We start from the raw sequence: 22,407 nt of genomic DNA, 5'->3' as shown, positions 1-22,407 counted from the left end.
CTCTGTCTTCTTTTAATGTCGTTGTAATAATTTCCACGACTTCTACTTTTTATACGTTTATGTCATTGGAATTTATGAAGGCTTAGAATTAGGGTAGCGGAGTAGTGTTGTCTTAGTTTAGGTTTTAACCCATTTGACTATATTCCTTCTTGTAGCTTGTTATTGCTGACTTCTGTGTATTCTTCTCTTCATTTTTCCTCTTTTTAAATTTAGCCGGAGTTATGTTTATGTCTATATGCATAGATTTTTACACAGGGATTACTTCCCATTACAGACACGCATATGAAGAATGCATATGAAGACTGTTCAACTATGTATTTATTTATTTATACATGCATTGTATTTTATCTTTATTTTTAATTTGCTCACTGCCGGAGGTCTTCCACGGAAGCTGCTCTCAACTTGACGTTGGGGGCAGCCTACTACCATAACTCCCTTTACCCTTTACATATGAGAATAGGGTTTTGTTGTTGTTGTTGTTGTGGTGATGGATAAAAATGATTTTATTATATTATGTTGTTTTGATTTTGACATGGAAATTCATGCATGAGTTGTATTGCACTATCTATTGTTTTAATTGCCTCACTAAGTATATACTTAGTGTGTGATGATTTTCACGCGTAGGTAAAAAGTCAGTAGTGGAATTTCAGTAAGACATCCTAAGATGTATTTTGCTGAAATTACTTGCTTTGTTGAACAAATTTGGAAACAAAATGGTAATTTTATGAGTTTTATGTATTTTGCTGAAATTACTATAGCATTTACTGTAGCAGTGCATCAATACACATTTTTATTCGAAATTTTGGTGCATCGGTATACTATTCACGTACTGTTGCAGTGCATCGGTACACTACTCACTGTTCACGATATTGTTCATCACTATTCATAAAAAATCTTTTGTCTTAAATTTGTTATAATGAATCATAATTCATATGATATGATAATTTTGATAATATCATTTATCATAAAAAGAAAATAAATTTTAAATCACAATTTTGAATTGAAAATAGTTTTTGAAATTTGGGTTACATCTATAATCTGTATAGGTATAATTATATGGGTTATGGGTGTTACAAAACTTCTTTATTCCATTGTTATAAACCTATATAAATAATAGCATCTTGAATCTGGAATTAGGTACATTATTTTTCTTTTTCCTTAAAAAAATTGTGATATAACTTATTTTTTAAGTTTTGAAAAGTATATTCCTGTAAAATGCGGTAAAATAAATAGTCCTCGGAAAAATTACCTTCCCTGCATCAGTTGGTGGTTTAAATGGGAGATATGCTAGACCATCTTGGGATTCCATTGGCTGGTTCAGGCTGCATAACTTGGTTGTACCTATTTTAGTTTACTGCAACTGGCCAGCAAAAACTCATTTATCCTTTACTTTCCTATGTGTCCTACCAAATGGTCCTCAATTTTGCAGACATTCAACGAGATACAGAAGTTGCTCAATAAAACCGATGGGCAGGTGGTTACCGGCTCCATTAGTTGTACGTGAAACGACTAACCTTGAGGACGCTGCTAGGTAAATTTGACTTACTTTTTCCTTTACTTCTGCACATTTTGATTGACACAAAAGCTCCATGCTTTCGTTTTTTTACTTAGGAAAGCGTTTAGATTCAAACCTAAGACATTCCCATATCATCCCACCACTCGAACCGTACTCAACTGCTCCCTTATATTTTACATTGTACTATAGGGGTGAATATTCAATCTAATCAAGTCAAACTTTATTTAAAAAAAGAATTCGGGTCCTGAAATTACGTTGTAAATTGATTTATCAAAATTTTCAGATTATTGCTCAAGACAAAATATGGTCGCCTTCCGGTTGTTGATATGGAGGGTAAACTGCTAAGTGAAAAACACATACATGTATGTAAGTAAACATAAATTTGGCGTAAAGCCGTGGCATGTTATGGTATATTCTGGTGTTTGTTAAGCTGACATCCGTGTGTTTTGAAGACGGGCATCATCACAAGGGGAGATGTTATAAGAGCTGCTCTTAAAATAAAGCGTGATAGCCAAGGATACAGTAATTAGGAAGAAACTCGTGTGAATGCCATAAATCCCCGCACGTTTGGTAAATGGCCAAAATTCTACATCAGAAGAGGCCAGCGTGGCATTTAGGATGCGTTTGGTTCACGGAATATAAGATTACTGGGAATAAAAGATTATCAGGGAATAAGATTACTGAATGTTGTATTTTGTGTTTAGTTGGTTTAGCAGGAATGTAAGATTACCGTATTTGGTTAAAAGAATAAAAGATTATTGGAATGTATATTTGAACAAATTATCCTTATTATATATTTTTTTTAACAAGTATTTAAATATTTATATTTTCTTAAAAAATTAAATTCATAAAATTTATATAATTTTTTTACAAAATTGAAAATATAAAAAGGTTTAGTGAAAGGGTAAAAACCCTTGAACTTCATATAAAATTTTAATTATAGATTTTTTTGTAAATCTAAAATAATTTAAGGATAAATTTATAATTTAACCTTTGTAGATTTTTTATTATTCAATGACAAAAGAATGATATTTTTGAGGAAAAAATTTAAGGGCATTTTAGTCTAAACGCCGGTAATCTAACAATACATAAGGAAGGGGTAATGACATTCTCGATAATATACCTCAAAAAATTCACTATTGATAATAAAACATTACCGAAAATGAGATTCATGACCAATCAAACGGGGAATGTAAATTTTATTAAATGAGAATTCCACATTCCCCGAACTAAACAACCTCTTAAAGATTATGAAAGCATGGGGCATACTAGTTAACTATGAATAAGACGACAAGCTAAAGAAGATATCGGTGTTATTTGCATTGCGAAGGAGGAGCGAGATTTGACAAAATTGTAACATAACATTACATACCAAACATGATCATTCATTTTCCTTTTTTTAATTTTTGTGTTGTGACCCTGTCCCACGTCCAGCGGGGAGAACTACATAATACCTAACTCAAAAATCTTATCACTAAAGTAGTTATAACGTTAGTGGTTAGTATGGCCACTCAGCACCCAACTGCCTCAATCTCTACCCCTCTGCATGTTCCCTTTCTATTAACTCTACTCCTTTATGATCATCTAATGCAATCAAAAATTTATAAAACACAAATATTAACATGTGGTATTTTAGAGTCAAAATTTTCACTTTCTTTTGTTAATTAGACAGAGAGTCAATTTCAGATAAAATCAATTTAATTTTAATTTTATTATATATGTTTGAAATTTGTGATTTTTTTAATAATATCATTTTCAAGATTTAGATTTATTTTGTTGTGAATATAGTATATTTTTTCATTAAACATATTATTAAAATGAATAAATTATCAAATTAAAATTTTTAATAATAATAATAATAAATAATAATGGACCAACTAAAAGTAAAGGGCAGAGAAGTCAGTATAAAAAGTAGAAATTACTCAAATTAGCACCAAATATACAATTATCCCCCGCCCCCTTTTTTTCACCGTTAAAAGATTTAGAACGGCATCAAATCCCACCAATGAAATAAAAAATAGGTGATCTTCCATTAAAAAACTAATAATTAATACAAAAGGCTTCATCATTCTTTCAGCTTCAGCTAGACTTACCTCCACAACACTGTGCACGATAGGGAGTGCCCTCGGTGCATTTTAGCAACCGCCCCCTTCCTTTATCAGGATAGTCGCCAAAAGCGACGGACCAAAAATTACAAGTTTGTAATCGTAAAAGCTGGAGGACCATGATTCAATCAACTTGCCTTTTCCCCCTGTATTATTTCCTTTCCCATTCAACATCCAAATCTTCCGGGTCGGGCATCTTGTTCAAGTCAACCCGATGTAAAAACCCGCCGGTACTTGGCTTAAACTCGTCGTCGTAACCATAAGTACGATGATGATGATGATGATGATGATGATGGTGAGCTGCCTCAAGAGCATCAACTCTAGCACCAACTTCGATAGCCTTTTTCCTAATAGAAGCAGCGGACAAATCGCCGAATTTTTCACCCGCCAAAAGGTCGGGAAAATTCAACCTAGCCGAGGGTCCACGGAGGTAAAAAACCGCCGTGTCATAAGCTCGAGCCGCCGCGACAGGTGTGGAATAAGACCCCAACCAAATCCTGGACCGCTTGTTGGGTTCCCTAATCTCAGCTACCCATTTCCCCCACTTCCTCATCCTTATCCCTTTGTACGGCCTTCTCCATCGTAGACTTCCTCGAACTCTCCCTCGAAGCAACAACGGCAGTTCCACTCTCCATAGTATTCGATAAATCCTAAGTTTCTCAGCTTTAGGTTTTATCAGAACAGAAGAAGACTGAAACTATGAAGCAGAATTGAAACGATCCGTGTCACGCGTTGAAATGTACTCAAATGTTTTTCGACACAACAGAGTATATATGTTGGAACGGAACACACACACACACAGAGAGAGAGAGAGAGAGAGTATAAAACAGAAATTCCAAATTCACCGACACAAATCTATTTGAAGGACTTGTTTATATATTTTCCGAATGTTATTATTTGGGGAAAAAAGAAAACGGGGCCAAATGCTTTAAGAATTATTGCTATATTTTCATTAATAAATAAATCAATACAGTCGTTTCGTAATTGGATTTTTAAGACCGTCATATTTTTTTCATAATTAGTGACAATGAACGGGTGTCATTAGGTGTTTGTTTAGCTAAGATTTTCACATTACAAAAATAGTTTAATCATTGATTAAATAATAAATTAGATTAATCATGTGAACAATTATGTAATTATGGAGGCGGTGATGGAGGGATTTGGCAATTGTCGTTTTGTGGGTAAGTTAAGTGAACTTCAATGGATTTGAAAAGGAAATTACATTAACCTTTCTTAATAAATTGCTTAATTTATTATTTTTGCTCTTTTGATTTTTTTCATTTATAGTTTGATATAATATATAATTGATGTTAAATTTATATATTACTTTTTAGAAAGTGTATATTTAAGATCCAATAATATATTAATATATAATAATTAGACTTAGTTTCATGAAAATGATGTTATCTTTGTTTGATCTGCCAATTTTTTTTGTTAATTTATGTATTAATTTATTAATTAATGTTAAATTGGTGAGTAGGCAAGCAATTGGTAAGGGGATAGGTTAGGTCGGTGCTGGGTCGGTGGATAGATACCGTTGGGAATTGACTTTCCTATACGCAATAACATTATTAGTCCATGACCTTTTTCGTCTTTTCAGAATCTTGTCTATAAAACATTTTACGGAAAAGGAAAGTAAAACTTTCTCCAGATTTATAACTTTCACTCACAGGTCCTCAGATTATTTAAGTTTGATTAAAAATTTAGGGTAAAGTACACAAATGGTCCCCTGAGTATAGTGTATTACTTTGTTTAGTCACTTGACTACTAAAAATTATAAAATGGTCCTCTAATTATAAGACGTTGCTTTGTTGAGTCCCCGACTATTAAAAGTTATAAAATGATCACCCGACTATTTATTATGTTACGAACTTGTCATTATCTGTTAAAAAATTAACGGCAGTCTAAGTTGGACGTTAATATGTTGATTGAGATATGACAAAATATGATCTCATAATCTAAAATGACTATCATAGCTCTGTCACATGTTAAAAGCCAACTTAGACAATTATTAATTTTTTAATGGAAAATTGTGAGTTTGAAACATAATAATAGTCAAGTAACCATTCTACAACTTTTAATAGTCGAGGGATTCAACAAAGCAATGTCCTATAGTTGGGGGACCATTTAGTAAGTTTTAATAGTCGGGGGACTCAACAGAGCAACGTATTATAGTCGAGGGACCATTTATGTACTTTACCCAAAAATTAATTTGTTTGATCATTGTTTATCTCTTTCTGGTATTAAGTTTAAGTATTTAATAATTGTATTATGAGTATTGGTTTAACAATATTGGTATATCACGAATTTCACTTACGATATATTCATTTATTGTGTTATTAATAAAATCAATTATACGGTTGAACTACCAAAATAAGATAAACTAAAAAATAAGATATATTCATGATTTTTATAAATAGGTATAAAACATTATTTATAATTTTGTGAATGTGATTGTAACAAGTAAAGTAATATACATTTTTTCTAAGCCTTAATATATGTTAATATAAGTCAAAATAAGATAAATTTGAAAAAGAATATTACAAAAAAAATACATAAAGTAAATATAATGTTTTTGTTTAGGATACAGTAGATAGATAGTTATTAAATTATGCTAAAATAATTTTATTATTATTAATTTTTTAAAAAATTGCAAAATAATAATTTAAATTATCGACTGTTATAAGATATTTATTATATGTTGTAAAATAATAATAAATTTTAATAATATTCTAATAACTTTAATAACTATTTTATGATAATATAATAAAACTAGATTATTATTTTATAATCACTTAAATAAATTAATAACTATTTTCTGATAATTTAATAAGACTGGATTATTATTTCATAATCGCTTAAATAAATTAATAACTATGTTTCATTTTTAAAGCTTTAATAACTAAAAAAATAATTTCAAATGTAATTTAATAAACATTTGTCTGTTTTACCTTTTGTGTACGGTGATTTGAGACGAAGATTGTAACGGCAAAGGTGTAGTAGATGGGGATTTGAGTCCACTTGAAAGACAGACTGCTAATTTTACAATTACCAGTGACCAAAATTGCAGGAAGCAATAACAATGGTCATATCCATAACTGTGAAATTGATTTTTTTTTAGTTCTGCCGCTTCCAGATTTCAGTTTTCTTAAATGGGTCTTAAATTCCAGATTAAACCAATCCACTTCTTTACACTGCTGCTAAATGAAAACCTTCATTAATTTTCGTATCATACATCAATGAACATTGTCTTTGGTCCATGATGCAGACATAAAAATCAGCACAAAAGCAACTTTCACTTGCAAGTTACATGTCTACTTGTATACGATAAACAAACACTTGATCCGAAACACGCGAGTGCAAAAACTGGTTCATAATCATTCAGTTTACACAAACGGGTAACTGATCATTTTACTAAATGTCAAAAGGCCTTTTTTTTATTTAGCAAAAGCAAAGTCTAACATTGTACATGGTGCAGCACGCCGCAATGATTTACCGGCAACCTCTAGCAAAATCTAGTATCTAATCACATTTAGACCAGAGGCGGGTATTGCTTCGCTTGCATGCAGACCCGTCTCTTATATTCATTAGCATCCTGGACGAGAAAGCAAAACAGATCGAGATTTAATGAATTAGATTGATTCAGCAATGACATCAGGGATGTTTTAATCATTTGGTTCGTAATCAATAATTATCCAATCTCCGTAGAATCAACTTAACTTACGAAACATACCTGTATGAAGAGGTGGTACCCTTCAGTTTGAGCAGGATCGGCAGGATTGGGCGCATCCAACAAATCTTGGATTCCGATGAGAATCTGCTTCACAGTTATGGCAGGTCTCCAACCCTATGAATACAGGAATGGGATGAAACCTCGAGGATGGAGTGACGGAACCACACTGAACCAAGCATGTAAGTCAGCAATCAAGAGGAGAAGATACTTGCACTGTCCTCGTTAAGGATCGAAAGGCAAAAGTACCAGACGGGTAAACATTTGGGTGGAAAAAACCTTGTGGAAATTTACGCTTGGGTGGCTTGCTAGGAAAATCTTCACTGAAGTGTAGTGTGAGTGGGAAGCAACCACCTTCCCAATCAGTCTGTAAGATGACAAATCAAGTTAAGCTGATCCAAAATTTAAAAGAAGCACAGCTACAATTGTATCGAATATGCATATATTCTTTCACTATTCAATATTCATCTCTCTATTGTATATTGAAACAAAAACCTCACTAGTCGTTTTAATCAAATATTTGACTTAAAAACTTTTGTTTAAAAGGAATCAAGTATTTAAGAGCCATCAAACCTTCAAAAATTATTTATATATTTAAAGAACAAAATCACAAGGAAATAGTAACGCTCACGCAAAGAGTATCGAGGGGAATAACATAGAAGCTGCAAGGTCTATCACATTTGAATGTTTAATATGCTAAGGTGAATAAGGAACCAACAACAGAAGCAATTTCAGAGATGCGATATTACTATGTTATACTATTACAAGTTAAAAGTCAATAGTAACACAAAGCTGAAGCTCTTTAAGTAACAATAACAATCAGCAGTGCCGCAAATCAAACCTAAAACATGCGGCCCAAACTTGTTAGCTCTTAATCTGCAATGTACAAATAGTCAGAAAATCTCAAGACCTGTAATTCTATAAGAGGCTGCTTGAAGTGTCATGCTACTTATCAAAATTGCAGATACCTTAAAAACCAGGCACTGGGTAATTTAAAAGACAATAAAACCTACTTTTAATTATAACAGGGAAAGTAGAATTTCAAGAAAAAGAACTATTACGATAATAATGCCCGGTAATAATGAAAAGAAATCTACTACATTAACATGAGTAATGAAATGAATGAGACAAAACTTGAACAAACACCTCACCTGAAGTTAATTACCAAAACAAATGACAAACTTTCTAAATGGACTCGCATGATAAAAATGCTAATGAGGTTTCTATGTTCTTGTACGAGAATGCAATTAAGGGAAGAAGGAGACCTAGAGCTTTAGCAATCACTAGAACCCCAGAAATAAAAAGAAAGCAATAATAAATAAACCACTAGAATAGGTCTTTTGGCTTGCAGTTAATCAGCTATACAATGCCATATAAATGATACAAATAGTGACAATTAACATATTGTCCCAGCTCCACAATTCACAGGCCTTAGTTCATAAACTCTTGATTAAAGCAAGTTCAGCGGTGCAAAGTACATGCAGCCTACCAACTGACATAAAAGATTGCTTAAATACAACAAAAACTTGCATCATACAAGGCTAATAATTATCTTTATTTCCCTTTCTATGTAAAAAAATATATATAAATTGAAAAAATGCATATCGGCTCCACTGTCAGCATAAACTCCAGTGTTGACCGGTTTTCCAATCAATCATCATTTTCCTAAAACTTTCCAGAAAAATATATAAAAAATAGTGAATACCCATTCAACGGTGTACAAGCCAACCTTTCAAGCATCATTATGAAATATAAAGCCAACGCTCAATTTTTCAGAATTGTTTGCAATTTTACACAATTATATCGCAAAAAACCTTAAGGTTTCAATTTCATCCATTCGGCTCCATCTCTAATAGTATCTCAAAATTACTGTCTAATTTTAACCAAAATGGAAAAACCCAAAAGAATATCCTAAGCATAAAACAACATATCAGCATCCAAATGCCAAACAAACAAACAAACCCATTTCCATAAAAAGAATCCTTTGAACTTAACCAACAACAATAGAAAAAAATCTCAAAAAATAAATAGAATCTCTAGCTTACGCCTGCTTTACCAGGGATCGTGCAATGCCACACCATCAAATTCACCGTTCCATCAGGCAACGTCTCTGGTTTCGCAACGAAACCCGGAATTTTCAACAACGAAATGAAAAATCAAACAAACAATAAATTAAAATTTGAAAACCCAACAACGAAGAGGAAACATCAGCTATGTTTTTCGTCACGGCTGTTAACGGTTGTTAAAGTCGAGTGACTAATTTGTAACTAACGATAATATTAGTAACCGATTTGTGACTTTTGAAACATCAGTGGTGAAAATAAAAACTTACTCAAACATTAGTGACCATTTGCATAGTTTACCCTTAATTTTATTAAGACAAAAATTTAAATTATAATTAGGGTTTACAATTAACCTCGTAAATTGAACACATAATTTTGTTATTCTTCTATAACCATTAAGACAGAAAATTAATCACTTAAGATTATATATGGACCATATAATGAAAATGTGAAAAACCCATTCAAAAAATCTCGAACAATTGATAGAGACGAATATATATAATTGTTACGGTAAATAAACCACAATATTGGATTAAAATATCGAAAGACTACAGACAAAAGCAAATTAAAGTCAAACATCATGAGAAAACTATCTACGAATATAGACTGCATATCTAAATCTAATTCGAGGGTCCGTAACAAAAATATCAACGGGATAACAAATTAACGACATCTTGATCAGTCGTGACGATGTTAAATTCAACATTAAAAAAAATAAACGATAAAAATTATTGAAAAATAAAACTGAAAAAGCGTGTTAAAAGAAAAAAAAAGTGTCATGAAGATAAAAAAGCCGTATCATAAAAGCATAATTTTAAAAATAAAATAAAAATATGAAACAAAAGTAAAGAACAAAGAAAAATCGATTGGAGCAACCAACATTAAGACGCCTACTAATTAAAAAATAGAAAGAAGCGAACAAGTGGCAAAATTTAATATTAAAAATATTTGGACGGAATATATAATTTTTTTTACAATATTTGGACGGAATATTAAATTTAAAAAATATATTTCAACAAAACATAAATTTGTTTAAAATACGATTCAAACTTAAGTTTTAATATTATAAAAATCTGAATTTAAATTAATTTTATTTGTTTTTTCTAATTACATCATAAAGATTAGACCATAAAATGGACGATCTACAAAATAATATATAACTTGTGTTTGAAATGAATCGTCATAATCGAAACTTTCAAAATATTGATTTATAATATTTAAGTATTTAAGGGTGAACATTCCAATCGAATTAAGTATAATTAAACGAAAAAAATTTACAAAAATTATTTCATCATTCAAATTTTAATTAAAATCAAATTAGATATATTAATTTGAATCAAATTTAAAAATTAAATAGATCAAATTAAAAGTTATATATAAAATTCTTTCAAAGTAAAATTAAAGAAAAGAGAGAGACTTTAAAAAGTTAAATTAGATTTGATAGTTTATTTGTTTAATATAGAAAATTGTTTTAAGAATAAATTAGAATTTGTTACAGTGAAACAAAGGAAAAGAACTGAATCTGGGTAATCTCAGTTTTGGGCCATTGCCAGGATTTCTGGGTGGGTTGGTGCGGTGTTACACAATTTTTTATTATAAATTTGTGATAAATATAAGATAATACAAGTTTAAAAATTCTTAATTATTTGACAATGAATACTCATACCCCTTCATATACAGGTTTAAATTCGGGATCCCAAGGGATAACAATAAATCCCTTAATCACTAAGGTCGCTTGATTCATATCGATATACAAACAATTAGATTAACATTTAATAACTTTAATCTTATACCATTAGGCTCTAATATGTAATTGGTCTCCAATGAAAAATTGAAACATAAATATGTAAATTAAAAATAACTAAAATGTAACATATTTACAAAATTTAAGATTATTGATTGTAATCTTGTTTTGAAAGTTGAATAAGATTATCTTGATAAATCCAAAAACACCCCTTCAATTAATTAATTTATAATTATTATGCAAAAACATGAAACGATTCTGCAAAATGGAAAAACTGGAGTAGGTGGATGGTCAACTTCAATGGTAACTAATTAATTAAGAAACGATAATAATATAAAAAGGTTACGTGAAATGTAAAGCTGGAGTTGATCAAGGCAAAGGGACTTTTGGTTTGTAATTAGTTATGGGGTCACTTACAAATATTCCTACAAATATTCCACCCACCCCAGCCCTCCTGCTTTTCAGACCGCATTACGTCTTCGATCATCCCTTCTCACCAGCACACAAATCACTTTTACAATAAAATCATCTTATTATTATCTCTAAATTTCAATATTTATTTATATGAAATTTAATGCATGAACGTGCAAAAAATACAAGGTAGGGAGTAGAGTAATCCCACCATTCAAACAATAATTATTTTCACATAACAGGTTATTTGAATTTGAACTCAAAAATAAATATTAAATAAAAATTATTGTTTGATTTTAAACTCGAGAGCTGGAATATCGTATAAAGTTCAATAATCAATTATTAGAAAATAAGAGGAAAAATAAACTAATTATGGTTATTATTATAATAAGTTCCAACAACCACATGAGATGTACATAGAAGCAAAACCGGCCAACTTGAAAAGAAGGGTAAATTATTCCAATGTCATTGAAATTTAGAGTTTGTATCAATTTTACTATTAAACTTTAAATTGATTCAATTTTAATATTGAATTGTAGTTTCAAGTTCAATTAAAGTATTAATTCGTTAAATAATTAACAATAAGATGATATGGTGGTCTGGTATTGACGTGAAAGCCACAAAAAATTATTCCATTTCAACATCTTCTCTATCATAATTAGGGGTTCACCTATTGTTAAATGTCATCGAAAACTATCATACTTAGATATATTTTGCAGTCATCCTTAACGATCATTTTATTGATTTATATTTTTCTCAAAACCTCTTTAAAACTCACAAATTTAAACATATAAAACTATCATTTTTAGCGGTTTGAAGGCTTTCTCGGATTTAAGGGATTTGGAATGTTTGTTCTATTTTTTTTATTAGTTGTTCTAAAACTTAAATAGTGAGAAACATTCTTTCAAGAAATGAACAACATACCTTGAAATTAGCCTCATCAGACAATCTCGAAGGAGATTAAGCATTAGAACATCGAGCTTTTAGATGAATCTTTGTCAATTTTGAACGGGTTTCATAAAAAAATTAATATGAGTAGAAAAAGGAGTGAAATGAAAATATTTTGATACTGATATTATCGCGAATGACGACCAATGATGGACAATGATTAACCAATGGCGACTACTATATGAAATGACAATTTTATGAAGAGACCAAATTAATACACAAACTAGAGTATAATACTTAAAGATGAAGTATTTTAAAGTTTAATGATAAAAATTAATACACAAATTAAACTTTACAGAAAAAAAATCAAATTATCATGTCGTTAAACGATTTTAACTACCTAATGCCCTAATTTAACCCAAAACTATAATTCGGTGTTAAATTAAAATAATTTAAAGTTAAAGTGGTAGAAATGATATTTACGGTAGTTAACAACTGTACCCTAAAAAGAAAAGAGAAGAAAAAAAATACTTAATGTGTTTTCCATATTATATAATTTGGGTTTTTAGAACATTATTAGGTTGTGTGTAATATCAGTTCATGTTGCATATTCTTCTTTAAATCAAACCCCATTTTCTCTCGGTCTTCCCATCAGAAGACAAATTCTTCTGATTCATTTCAAGAGAAAAGAAGGGGAATAATTTGCATTTTTTCTCAAGAGAAAGCCTCCACGAGAAAATGAAGAACAGTAACAGCAATACTAAGCTAATTCTCCTTCACCCTTATATCCAAAAACAAGGGAGCTCAAACAGATTATGGCTCCTTGCTTTTGTTTCTTTCTTCACTATTGCTTTCCTTTTAACTCTTATATATACCAGAGAGTCAATTACTGGTAAACCCGCCGCCGTGAGCACAACCGTAATCGGCCTTGCGGTTGGCTCTTCTTCGGGCTCTGTCATCGTTGGTCAGCCGTTGCCGACCACAGTGATCAACACACTCCTCCATTATGCATCGAAAAACAACGAAAGTTACCACATGACATACTCCGAGCTGAAGCCGATCTCCGATGTGCTGCGCAAATGTTCTTCCCCTTGCAACTTCCTCGTTTTTGGCCTAACGCAAGAAACCCTTCTGTGGAAGTCATTGAACCACAACGGACGCACCGTTTTCATCGATGAAAACCGGTACTACGCGGCCTATTACGAAGAGTTACATCCCGAAATCGACGCCTTCGACGTCCAATACACGACGAAGATAAGCGAGACAAGGGAGCTAATAGCGTCCGCTAGAGAACAGATTAAGAACGAATGCAGACCGGTCCAGAACCTGTTGTTCTCGGAGTGCAAGCTCGGGATAAATGACTTGCCGAACCACGTTTACGAAGTGGATTGGGATGTGATATTGATAGACGGGCCGAGAGGAGACGGACCGGACGGTCCCGGAAGGATGCAACCGATCTTCACTTCCGGGGTGCTGGCGAGGAGCAAGAAAGGTGGCAACCCGAAGACTCATATCTTCGTCCATGATTATTACAGAGATGAGGAGAAGATGCCGGGAGAGGAGTTCTTGTGCAAGGAGAACATGGTGGAATACAATGATACGCTTGCACATTTCGTGGTCGAAAGAAGGGAGGAAAACAGTTTCGAATACTGTCGTAAGAAGAACAATAATACGTTAGCGAAAGATTCATGATGTTTCATAGTTAAACTACTTATCCGAGTTCATAAAAACATTACATATACCGTACAAGGGGTCGAAAAAAGGTGAATATTTATCATGATTTGATTTGAAATTTGTGTTAGATCTATCGACCCCTTTTTTGTTGAGGGGGTGTGTTTAAACAAATAACCTTTTTTGGCAATGAAAAACAATGTAACTTCATTGCATCAGAAATGAAATTTCTTATCCTGTTTCTTTCCTTCACTTTCTTTTGTTTATGTTAGTGGGTTGATGTGAATCAAGTGATGGGGGTTTTTGTTTAAGGTTTCCCTTCAAATTTGTCGACTTTTATACATAATTGTTCATATGATTGAGTCAAGCTGTTGGCATAGTAGCATTGTGCGTGCGTGCGTGTGTTTTCTTTTGCTTTAGTAGGAATAATAATTCAATGCTTGAAATTGTTTAATCTTTTAGATTTGCTTACATAAAGACCAATTATTTTGTTTAGATGATATAATAAAAGATAAAATAAATATAGAAAGATTTTTTTATAATTTTTGGTTAACTATATAAAGAGATGGTTAAAAATTCAATTAGACAATTAAAAAAACTAATATATATATAAACAAACATGAATATTGATGATGAAATATAAACATAATTAAAATTAACATAAAAGATTATATAATAATAATAATAACACGTTGACAAACTGATATTATCACAATTCAACTACAATCTATCTTCGAGGATTTTACAAACACCGATTAATAAAAAAAACTGACTTGATAGTCTAAAATAGAGATAGATCAACAAGAAAATTGACATCAAATAAAATCATGAGGAAAAAAAAGGCTTGCTAATATAAAAAAGTACTACAACAAAACTGGCTTGATAGCCTAATTACTATCTCATTGTTTTGGAGGATTGGGATATCTTGTGGGATCGATAGTTTGGTGCTTATGGATTATCGCAATAAAATGATTTTTTATTTAAATTTTGTAGCAGGCGAAAGCGTATTGGAGCAAAGTCTGCAACTAAAATATGAAGCAACTAATGCTCTAGCAAGGAAGATTTCCTTGAGGGTTGATCGTTGGATAAAAGTTAATTGGGATGTTCGATGGAAAGCTCCGCCAGATAGATGGCTTAAGCTAAACATTGATGGCGTGCGACAATGAATGACTGGCTTGACTGCATGTGGGAGTATTATTCGTGACCAGAAAGGTGAATAGATAATGAGTTTCTCGAAGTACATCGAGTATTGCTCTATGATTGATGCAGAATTATGGCGAATATATATAGGGCTGTGTATTGCATGAGAGATGAATTTATGGATAATTATAGTGGAAACTGAGAGTAAGGAGACCGTATTCATATTTCAACAAGAACTTAGAATAGAAGAAATTTCAGCAATGATGTCGCATATTCATGATCTTATAAACAGAATTGAAACTATAATTCAGATACGTTCCACGGGAATGCAACCTGGTGGTTGATGGCTTAGTTCGCTTAGCTTGAAATCTACCTGCCGAGTTACACTCGTTCCTAGAGCCACCAGCAAAGGCACGAGATGCCTGCCATGAAGATGTCCACGCTGCTATGATCACATAAGAATTAGTTTTCTTCTCTCTAATAAAAAAAGTACAACAAGAGAAGAACAAATCATCTATTATTTTTATAAAAATAATTAATTAAGTAAAAGATATAACTCATATATGCAAAAGAAAACATGATAAAAATGATACAAAACTCGAAAAAAATATAAAAGAAAGAAATCAACAATCGATGATTAATTTAAAATTGATATCGCTATCAATGATGTGATATTTTTAATATTTTATATACAAAATGAATATATATGCATATGTTTGCCTCGCTCTAAAGGAAACTCAGTAACTCACCCACTTTCAACACCAAACTCTTTCTCCCTTTCTTACTCCAATCTCTATTTCCAAACTCCAAATTATTTTTCACATGCCCAAATCAAATCTATAACATTTATGCGCATTTGCAGCTTTCTTGTTTCTTTTTTAGTTTTGATCGAGAAATAGCATGGTTGAATTAAAGTTTCAGTTAAGTAGGAAATGGGAATTGTTGGCGTGCCGTTGTTATATTCTTTTTGTTTTGAGCAACCCAAATGACAATGAGTAGAAACCAAACCAAAAGTAAATTGCAAATTCGACTGCTTTCCTTTTCCCGTGTCTGGTAGATTGGAATTTCTAGTAAAATTGAAGCTCTCAGTTCATGCCACCTACAATCATCTGACCTTATATGGACCTTAATTTCTCATATATTGCCAACAATTTCATTATTTATAAACAGTTTCGCTTATAATAGCGATTGATTTTTTTAATTACAAGTATATAATAAGTTATAATCATGATCCATATATTATTATATAAACGATATTAATAAAATTTATGAAACTCTAATATAAATTCAATGAAAATCACAAAATTCATAAACAAAGAATTATACTCCAAACAAACCAAGCATATAATATGCAACTCGTTTGACAAAGAACAGCACATCATTGCAAATATTTTATGTTCAAGGATTTTTATCAAATTTAAAAGTATAATTAAATTTAGTGACCCTATTCCCATTTGTAATGGGGTAAGGGGAGGTAGGGTAGTAGGCTGCCCCCAACACTAGGTTGAGAGCAACTTCCGTAGAAGACCACCTCCGGCAATTATGAATTGCCCACCGTGGGACTTGATCCATGACCACAAGGTTAAGAGTCTTGCGCTCTACCAACTGAGTTGGCCGGACAATTCAAAAGTATAAGTAATTACATTAACATATATTAAAGTTCTCGAGTGACGATCACTTCTAAACATGGAATATAAGATTAAAAATATGTTTCTATTATTTTAGATATTTTATAATAAAATTTCTAAAGAAACGATATGAATTAATGAGAAAGACATAATGTTAAAAAATAGTCTCCAACGTTTATTAAAATAATCATTTTAACTCTTATTGTTTTTATAGAGCATTTTAGCCTTTTTTTTAATCGATGTTTCATTTTGGAAAAAAATTTTTTTATATAGATGAAAATCATTAGTTAACACATAATTAATATTTCAAAAAAGAGCATTTTTTAATCTAAAATGAAATGTTAAGAGTTAAAATTTCCAAAAAAAAATAAAAGACAAAATAATTATTATGTCAAATATTAAAGATCTTTTTGTCTTGAAATAAAATGTTACGAGTTAAAATACTCTTAAAAGTATAATAGGAAGTAAAATAATTATTTTGATAAATGATGATGGAAAATATTGACATTATGCCAATGGGAAATTATTACAGTAGCAGAATTAAAAGAATTGACAAAAAAAAGTTGTAAAATTACTTTAGTGCATCAAATACTATGATTCGTTGTCTAAATCCAGCACCTTTCTGAGATGTAAGCAAGCAGTAAAATCTTCCCACGTTTAACTAATTCCACGCGTCTTATTGTTTTGTTTTATTTTAATTGTGTCACCTGGTCCCCTCCCTAAACTCATGTGCTGATGTCTTAAAAGAAATTAATCAGCAAAACTGAAAATTTAATTTACTAATCATAAATTTCAGCCTTTAATCAAACTCTCAAGTCCACCTTCCTCACCAGATCAAGAGCAATTCCTATTATAATCCCATTAACTTCTTTTCTCTTACGGGAGCTTTGGGATTGGGGAAACAATGAAGCTTTCGGCGTTGCACCAGAGCTATCTCAGCCGCCGGAGCAGCAGCTTCAGGTCATCAGGACCGTTAGATTCATCATCCGACGGCGGCTATAAATCGTCCGCAGCTGTTTTTTGGCTTATTCTCCACTGTCTCTGTTGTTTAATCAGCTTAATTCTCGGATTCCGTTTTTCTCGCTTGGTCTTCTTCTTCTTGTTCTCCACTTCTTCCTCCAACCTCTACACGCCGCCGTTTCGTTCCGCTGCCGAACTGGCAAAAACCCTCGATGTTCACTCCGTTCTGTCACCAACTCCGTCACCAACAACCTCCGGTTTCCGTTTCCGAACAAGACGGCGAAAAATTCACGAGTGGTTGTAGGGCGGCACGGGATCCGGGTCCGTCCGTGGCCGCATCCGGACCCGGTTGAAGTTATGAAGGCGCATCGGATCTTAGAGAGAGTTCAAAAGGAGCAGAGGTTACAATTCGGTGTAAAGGATCCCAGGACAATTATTGTGGTCACCCCGACGTATGTCCGGACATTCCAAGCTCTGCATTTGACCGGCGTGATGCACTCGCTAATGGCGGCTCCGTACGATCTGGTTTGGATCGTGGTGGAGGCGGGCGGTGTCAGTAATGAAACCGCGTCGCTTATTGAGAAATCTGGTTTGAAAACTATCCACGTCGGATTCAATCAACGGATGCCAAATTCCTGGGATGAACGACATAAATTGGAGTCCATAATGCGCCTTCACGCTCTAAGGTAATCAGTTATTAAATTTTTATTTAATTTAAAAATGTTGATAATTATGAGTTTAGGAATTAGGTTGTTATAATCGAGGGTTGACTCCCAATTCTGTGTTACTTTGTTGGCAGAATTGTAAGAGAGAAGAAACTAGATGGGATTGTTATGTTTGCGGACGATAGTAATATGCATAGCATGGAACTTTTTGATGAGATCCAAAATGTGAAATGGCTCGGGGCAGTTTCCGTCGGAATACTTGCTACTTCAGCTAATATTGATGAGTCATCAGATCGGAAGGAGGAAGAGGAGAATCCTAGAATGCCTATTCAAGGTCCAGCGTGTAATGCATCTAATATGTTGGCAGGATGGCATACTTTTAATACATTGCCCTTTGCAGGGAAAAGTGCTGTTAATATCGATGATAGATTGACTGTGTTGCCCAGGAAGTTTGAGTGGTCAGGGTTTGTTTTGAATTCTAGGTTACTTTGGAAAGATGGAAAAGATAAGCCGAAATGGATTAAGGATATCGATATGATGGATGGGGATGTTGGGAGTCCATTGGGTTTGATTACGGACCCTTCAGTGGTGGAGCCACTTGGTAGCTGCGGTCGTCAAGTTTTACTCTGGTGGCTTCGAGTTGAAGCTCGCACTGATAGCAAATTCCCCCCCAGGTGAATCTCTCATCTGATTCTCGTTATGTTTCGGTATTGCGCTGCATAGTGATAAAAATGAAAATCATTGACAATATGAACTCTTCCATAATGGTTAAATTTAATGAGTGACGGTTTATAATTGTGCCAAATATGTAATCTTTCTTCACTTGATTTGGGTTTGATGAATACAGACACTACAAGGTTAGATAATATAACTGATGTCAGACTGATCATGGGGTAAGAAACTTAAAAAATCACATAAGATATGGATTGGCAGGGTCGGAGCCAGGATCAAACATCGGGAGGGGTCAAAATACTGAACTTCAAAACTACAAGAGCTTATTAAGCACTTAAACCCAAATTTTGGGGGGCAAGGCCTAATTTGTCTAATATTTAGACTTATGGGGGCCTAAATTGTCATTAGTCCAAAAAAATTGGGAGTGACACTGCTCCTCCCACCCCTTCTTTAGTTCCGAACCCGTGGATTGGGTTTGCATTCATTTGATGGTTATGATGTGTCTACTTGTAGACCTTATGTTTGGAACAACTTTGACAAACTCCAAATTAAGCACCCTTCACTTCACATGTTTTAGTGAAATCTCCGTCATATGGTGCATCATCATCATCAAGAATCTTGTAATTTCATTGACGTTTAGGCACAGAAATAAATGATGAGGAATCAATTGTAGACATTATGCTTTTTGTTCCTCCGAACCATGTGGGTTGAAAATGAGTAAATAACTAGTCTTGTGCTGGATTTTTCTAGATACCTTCTATAAAACCTTGAGAACTTACCCTACTTATGGACTGATATGTTAGGATTCTCTGCATTTGTTAAGTTGTTTACTAAGAGATATCATGAACAACATTTAACCTAGGATGGTAGGAGTAACTCTTTGACCTTTTCCTTGTTTTTGAGGAATTCATTGTGACAGTAAATACATCTACATCCTTATAATTTAAGTTCTTTTATTTGTTTGTTTCACGTGTGTGTGTGTGTGTTTAATGTATAACATGTCTCCATGATGATCCATGCATATTTTAATTATGTTTGCACTCTACACACGTCACGGGCTACAATTGTTCTGTATGTGTGTATTGGTTTGCATGCTATAATTTGATGATTCATCTATTGCTTCGGCTTGGTCTCCTCTACATGCCATCTGATCATTAGTTTGTACATTGAGTAGATGGATCATTGACCCTCCTTTGGACATCACCATTCCATCAAAACGCACTCCATGGCCTGATGCTCCCCCTGAACTCCCTGATAAAGAAAAACCAGAGATGGGCATCCAAGAACCAGTAGTGAAGCATACTACCAAAACCCGAACATCCAAATCAAAACATCGAAGCAAACGAAAGCATGAAACAAGAACAGAAATGCGGGTTTCGACAAGGCATTCTGAACAAAACTAAAGTCGGCTGGCAGTCCATGCATTAACAGATATAAAACTTGTGCAAGAAGAAACAAGGGAGAATGCAGATGATCTTATCATCAGGCCAATTTATACATTCATTTCTGTTTGAGTTCCTCTTGTTCCTCCCTAGTTTCAACTTGTATTTTCCCATCTATGGCGTGTCATTGGGGTGATCGATATTCTGTTTCATCGAGGTATGTGGGCAGGTCTTGCAAGAGGAAAATACCTGGCATGCTTTTGATTTACAAATTTATACAGTCTTTCAATAGGGATCAAGTAGCTGTGTTGAGTTGGTTTAAGGTTAGATACAACACTAAGAAGAATAAAATTGTTCATTCATTTCCAAACAATGTCTCTGGTGTCTTGAATTTCTGTGTATTAGAAAAAAATCTGCAAAATGGTGTGGGTGAGGCAGCTCCGACCACATTACTTTTTTCTATGAAAATCATCCAAGCCCGTAACTGGGATAACATATCGGTTTTTCTATGAACTTCAAAATAACCCTTTCTCCACGTGGAAATCAAATATTTTATTAATTGACAGTTCCAAGATCCCCTCCTGCATCAGTCATTTGAGTTAGCAAGTTTTATCATTTGTGTCCAATCGGCACTTGCCTTAGTTCAGTATTTTGCAGAGTTGGTTCTGGAATTGTGGAGAGTTCGAAATCATTATCTTGGAATTGTGGTCCTTATACTATAAGTAAATTTCACTTTGGTACTTTTCTAATTTTTATCCATCTGACCTTTATACTATCATTTTAGTATCACGTTGTCAAAACTCGTTATCTTAATTGTAATTTTTAAAAAAATATATAAATTCAAATAATTATATATGTAAAATGTATATATTATTAATAAACTAAAAAATGGGAATAAATATACACTTTTTATGTTTTTCGTTAGAATGTTAAAAATGTAATAAAAGTGAAAATTTCTAAAAAAATATAGAATTTTCTAAAATATCAAAAAGATTTCAAACTTTTAGAGTTTTTTGTATTTTAAATTATAATAATGTTTTATTTTCTAAACAATAAAACTATATAAAATCGTTAGAATGATAAATAATGAGTATTTTAAAAGAATTATTTTTTTCATGATTTAAAAGAGTTTTTTTTTGTTTAATATTAACTTTATTTTTATTAGACATAACATCATGTCATTGGGCAACAAGTTTTTTTTAACAAAAAAATTAGGTCAGACTGGTCCTCCAACCCAGGGTCAAGGCATATCTAAGACACAATTGAGATTTACATAAAATTTACAGATTGCACACCAAAAGTGATGATGGTATGATTCAAACTTGAACGTACAAACTCAAATTTTTAAAGTTCAACCACTTGTACCAACACTTGTTGGCGGCGACAATAGTTTGCTTTAACAAAATAGAAAATGATGGGATAATGTGATAACAAAATGGCATTATAAATATTAAACTCATAAAAGAATTTTAGTAATATCAAATTGATGTTAACAATGTTTAGAATGTGATTAAAAGTATTCACTTGATATATTCTTATGTTTTAACGTTATATGTTTAATATATATTAGGAGCAAAAAAAATTCCCCTCCCCTAGATAAGAATTAACAAGTTAGAGTGTAGGACCAACCCTAAAATTTATTAAAAGATTCCATCCAAATTGGCAATGGATAGCACTGAATTTCACAATATGAGAAAAGAACATGGGAGTGGTATGGAGGTGTATCCAAAGTGATCAAATTGCAGACAAATACAGATATGAATATTGAAGCAAATTTTGGGTTTATACATTTTGCAACTTGCAACCATTTCAACCTCTTATAATAATTGTGC

The 22,407-nt window shown here is 32.6% G+C and overlaps 1 protein-coding gene, 1 long non-coding RNA gene and 3 pseudogenes across 2 annotated transcripts; 3 read left to right on the top strand and 2 right to left on the bottom strand.

Annotated features, from left to right (window-relative positions):
• Nucleotides 1–1,428: 1,428 nt before the first annotated feature.
• On the top strand, nucleotides 1,429–2,059 carry LOC120125670. Its single transcript, XR_005516382.1, has 3 exons — nucleotides 1,429–1,531; nucleotides 1,800–1,861; nucleotides 1,969–2,059. It is a non-coding gene; the product is annotated as an uncharacterized LOC120125670 (long non-coding RNA).
• A 1,528-nt stretch (nucleotides 2,060–3,587) lies between these two features.
• Nucleotides 3,588–4,271, bottom strand: LOC120125669 (annotated as a pseudogene).
• A 2,652-nt stretch (nucleotides 4,272–6,923) lies between these two features.
• Nucleotides 6,924–9,498, bottom strand: LOC120125608 (annotated as a pseudogene).
• Nucleotides 9,499–13,120: 3,622 nt separating this feature from the next.
• Nucleotides 13,121–14,374, top strand: LOC120125625 (protein IRX15-LIKE-like). Its single transcript, XM_039144011.1, has one exon. It carries the CDS (start codon nucleotides 13,196–13,198, stop codon nucleotides 14,147–14,149), a length of 954 nt encoding a protein of 317 aa, XP_038999942.1. The 5' UTR covers nucleotides 13,121–13,195; the 3' UTR covers nucleotides 14,150–14,374.
• Nucleotides 14,375–17,773: 3,399 nt separating this feature from the next.
• LOC120125592 lies at nucleotides 17,774–20,948 on the top strand (annotated as a pseudogene).
• Nucleotides 20,949–22,407: the final 1,459 nt, after the last annotated feature.

Source organism: Hibiscus syriacus, unplaced genomic scaffold, assembly GCF_006381635.1.
Source record: "Hibiscus syriacus cultivar Baekdansim isolate YM2019G1 unplaced genomic scaffold, ASM638163v2 tig00110435_pilon, whole genome shotgun sequence".
Taxonomy (NCBI): domain Eukaryota; kingdom Viridiplantae; phylum Streptophyta; class Magnoliopsida; order Malvales; family Malvaceae; genus Hibiscus; species Hibiscus syriacus.
Note: the sequence above shows the minus strand (reverse complement) of the source record. Positions and strands in the feature narration are given on the sequence as shown.

Excerpts from the sequence above, each read along its gene's own strand:
- LOC120125625 (XM_039144011.1), top strand. The coding sequence starts at position 13,196 with ATGAAGAACAGTAACAGCAATACTAAGCTAATTCTCCTTCACCCTTAT.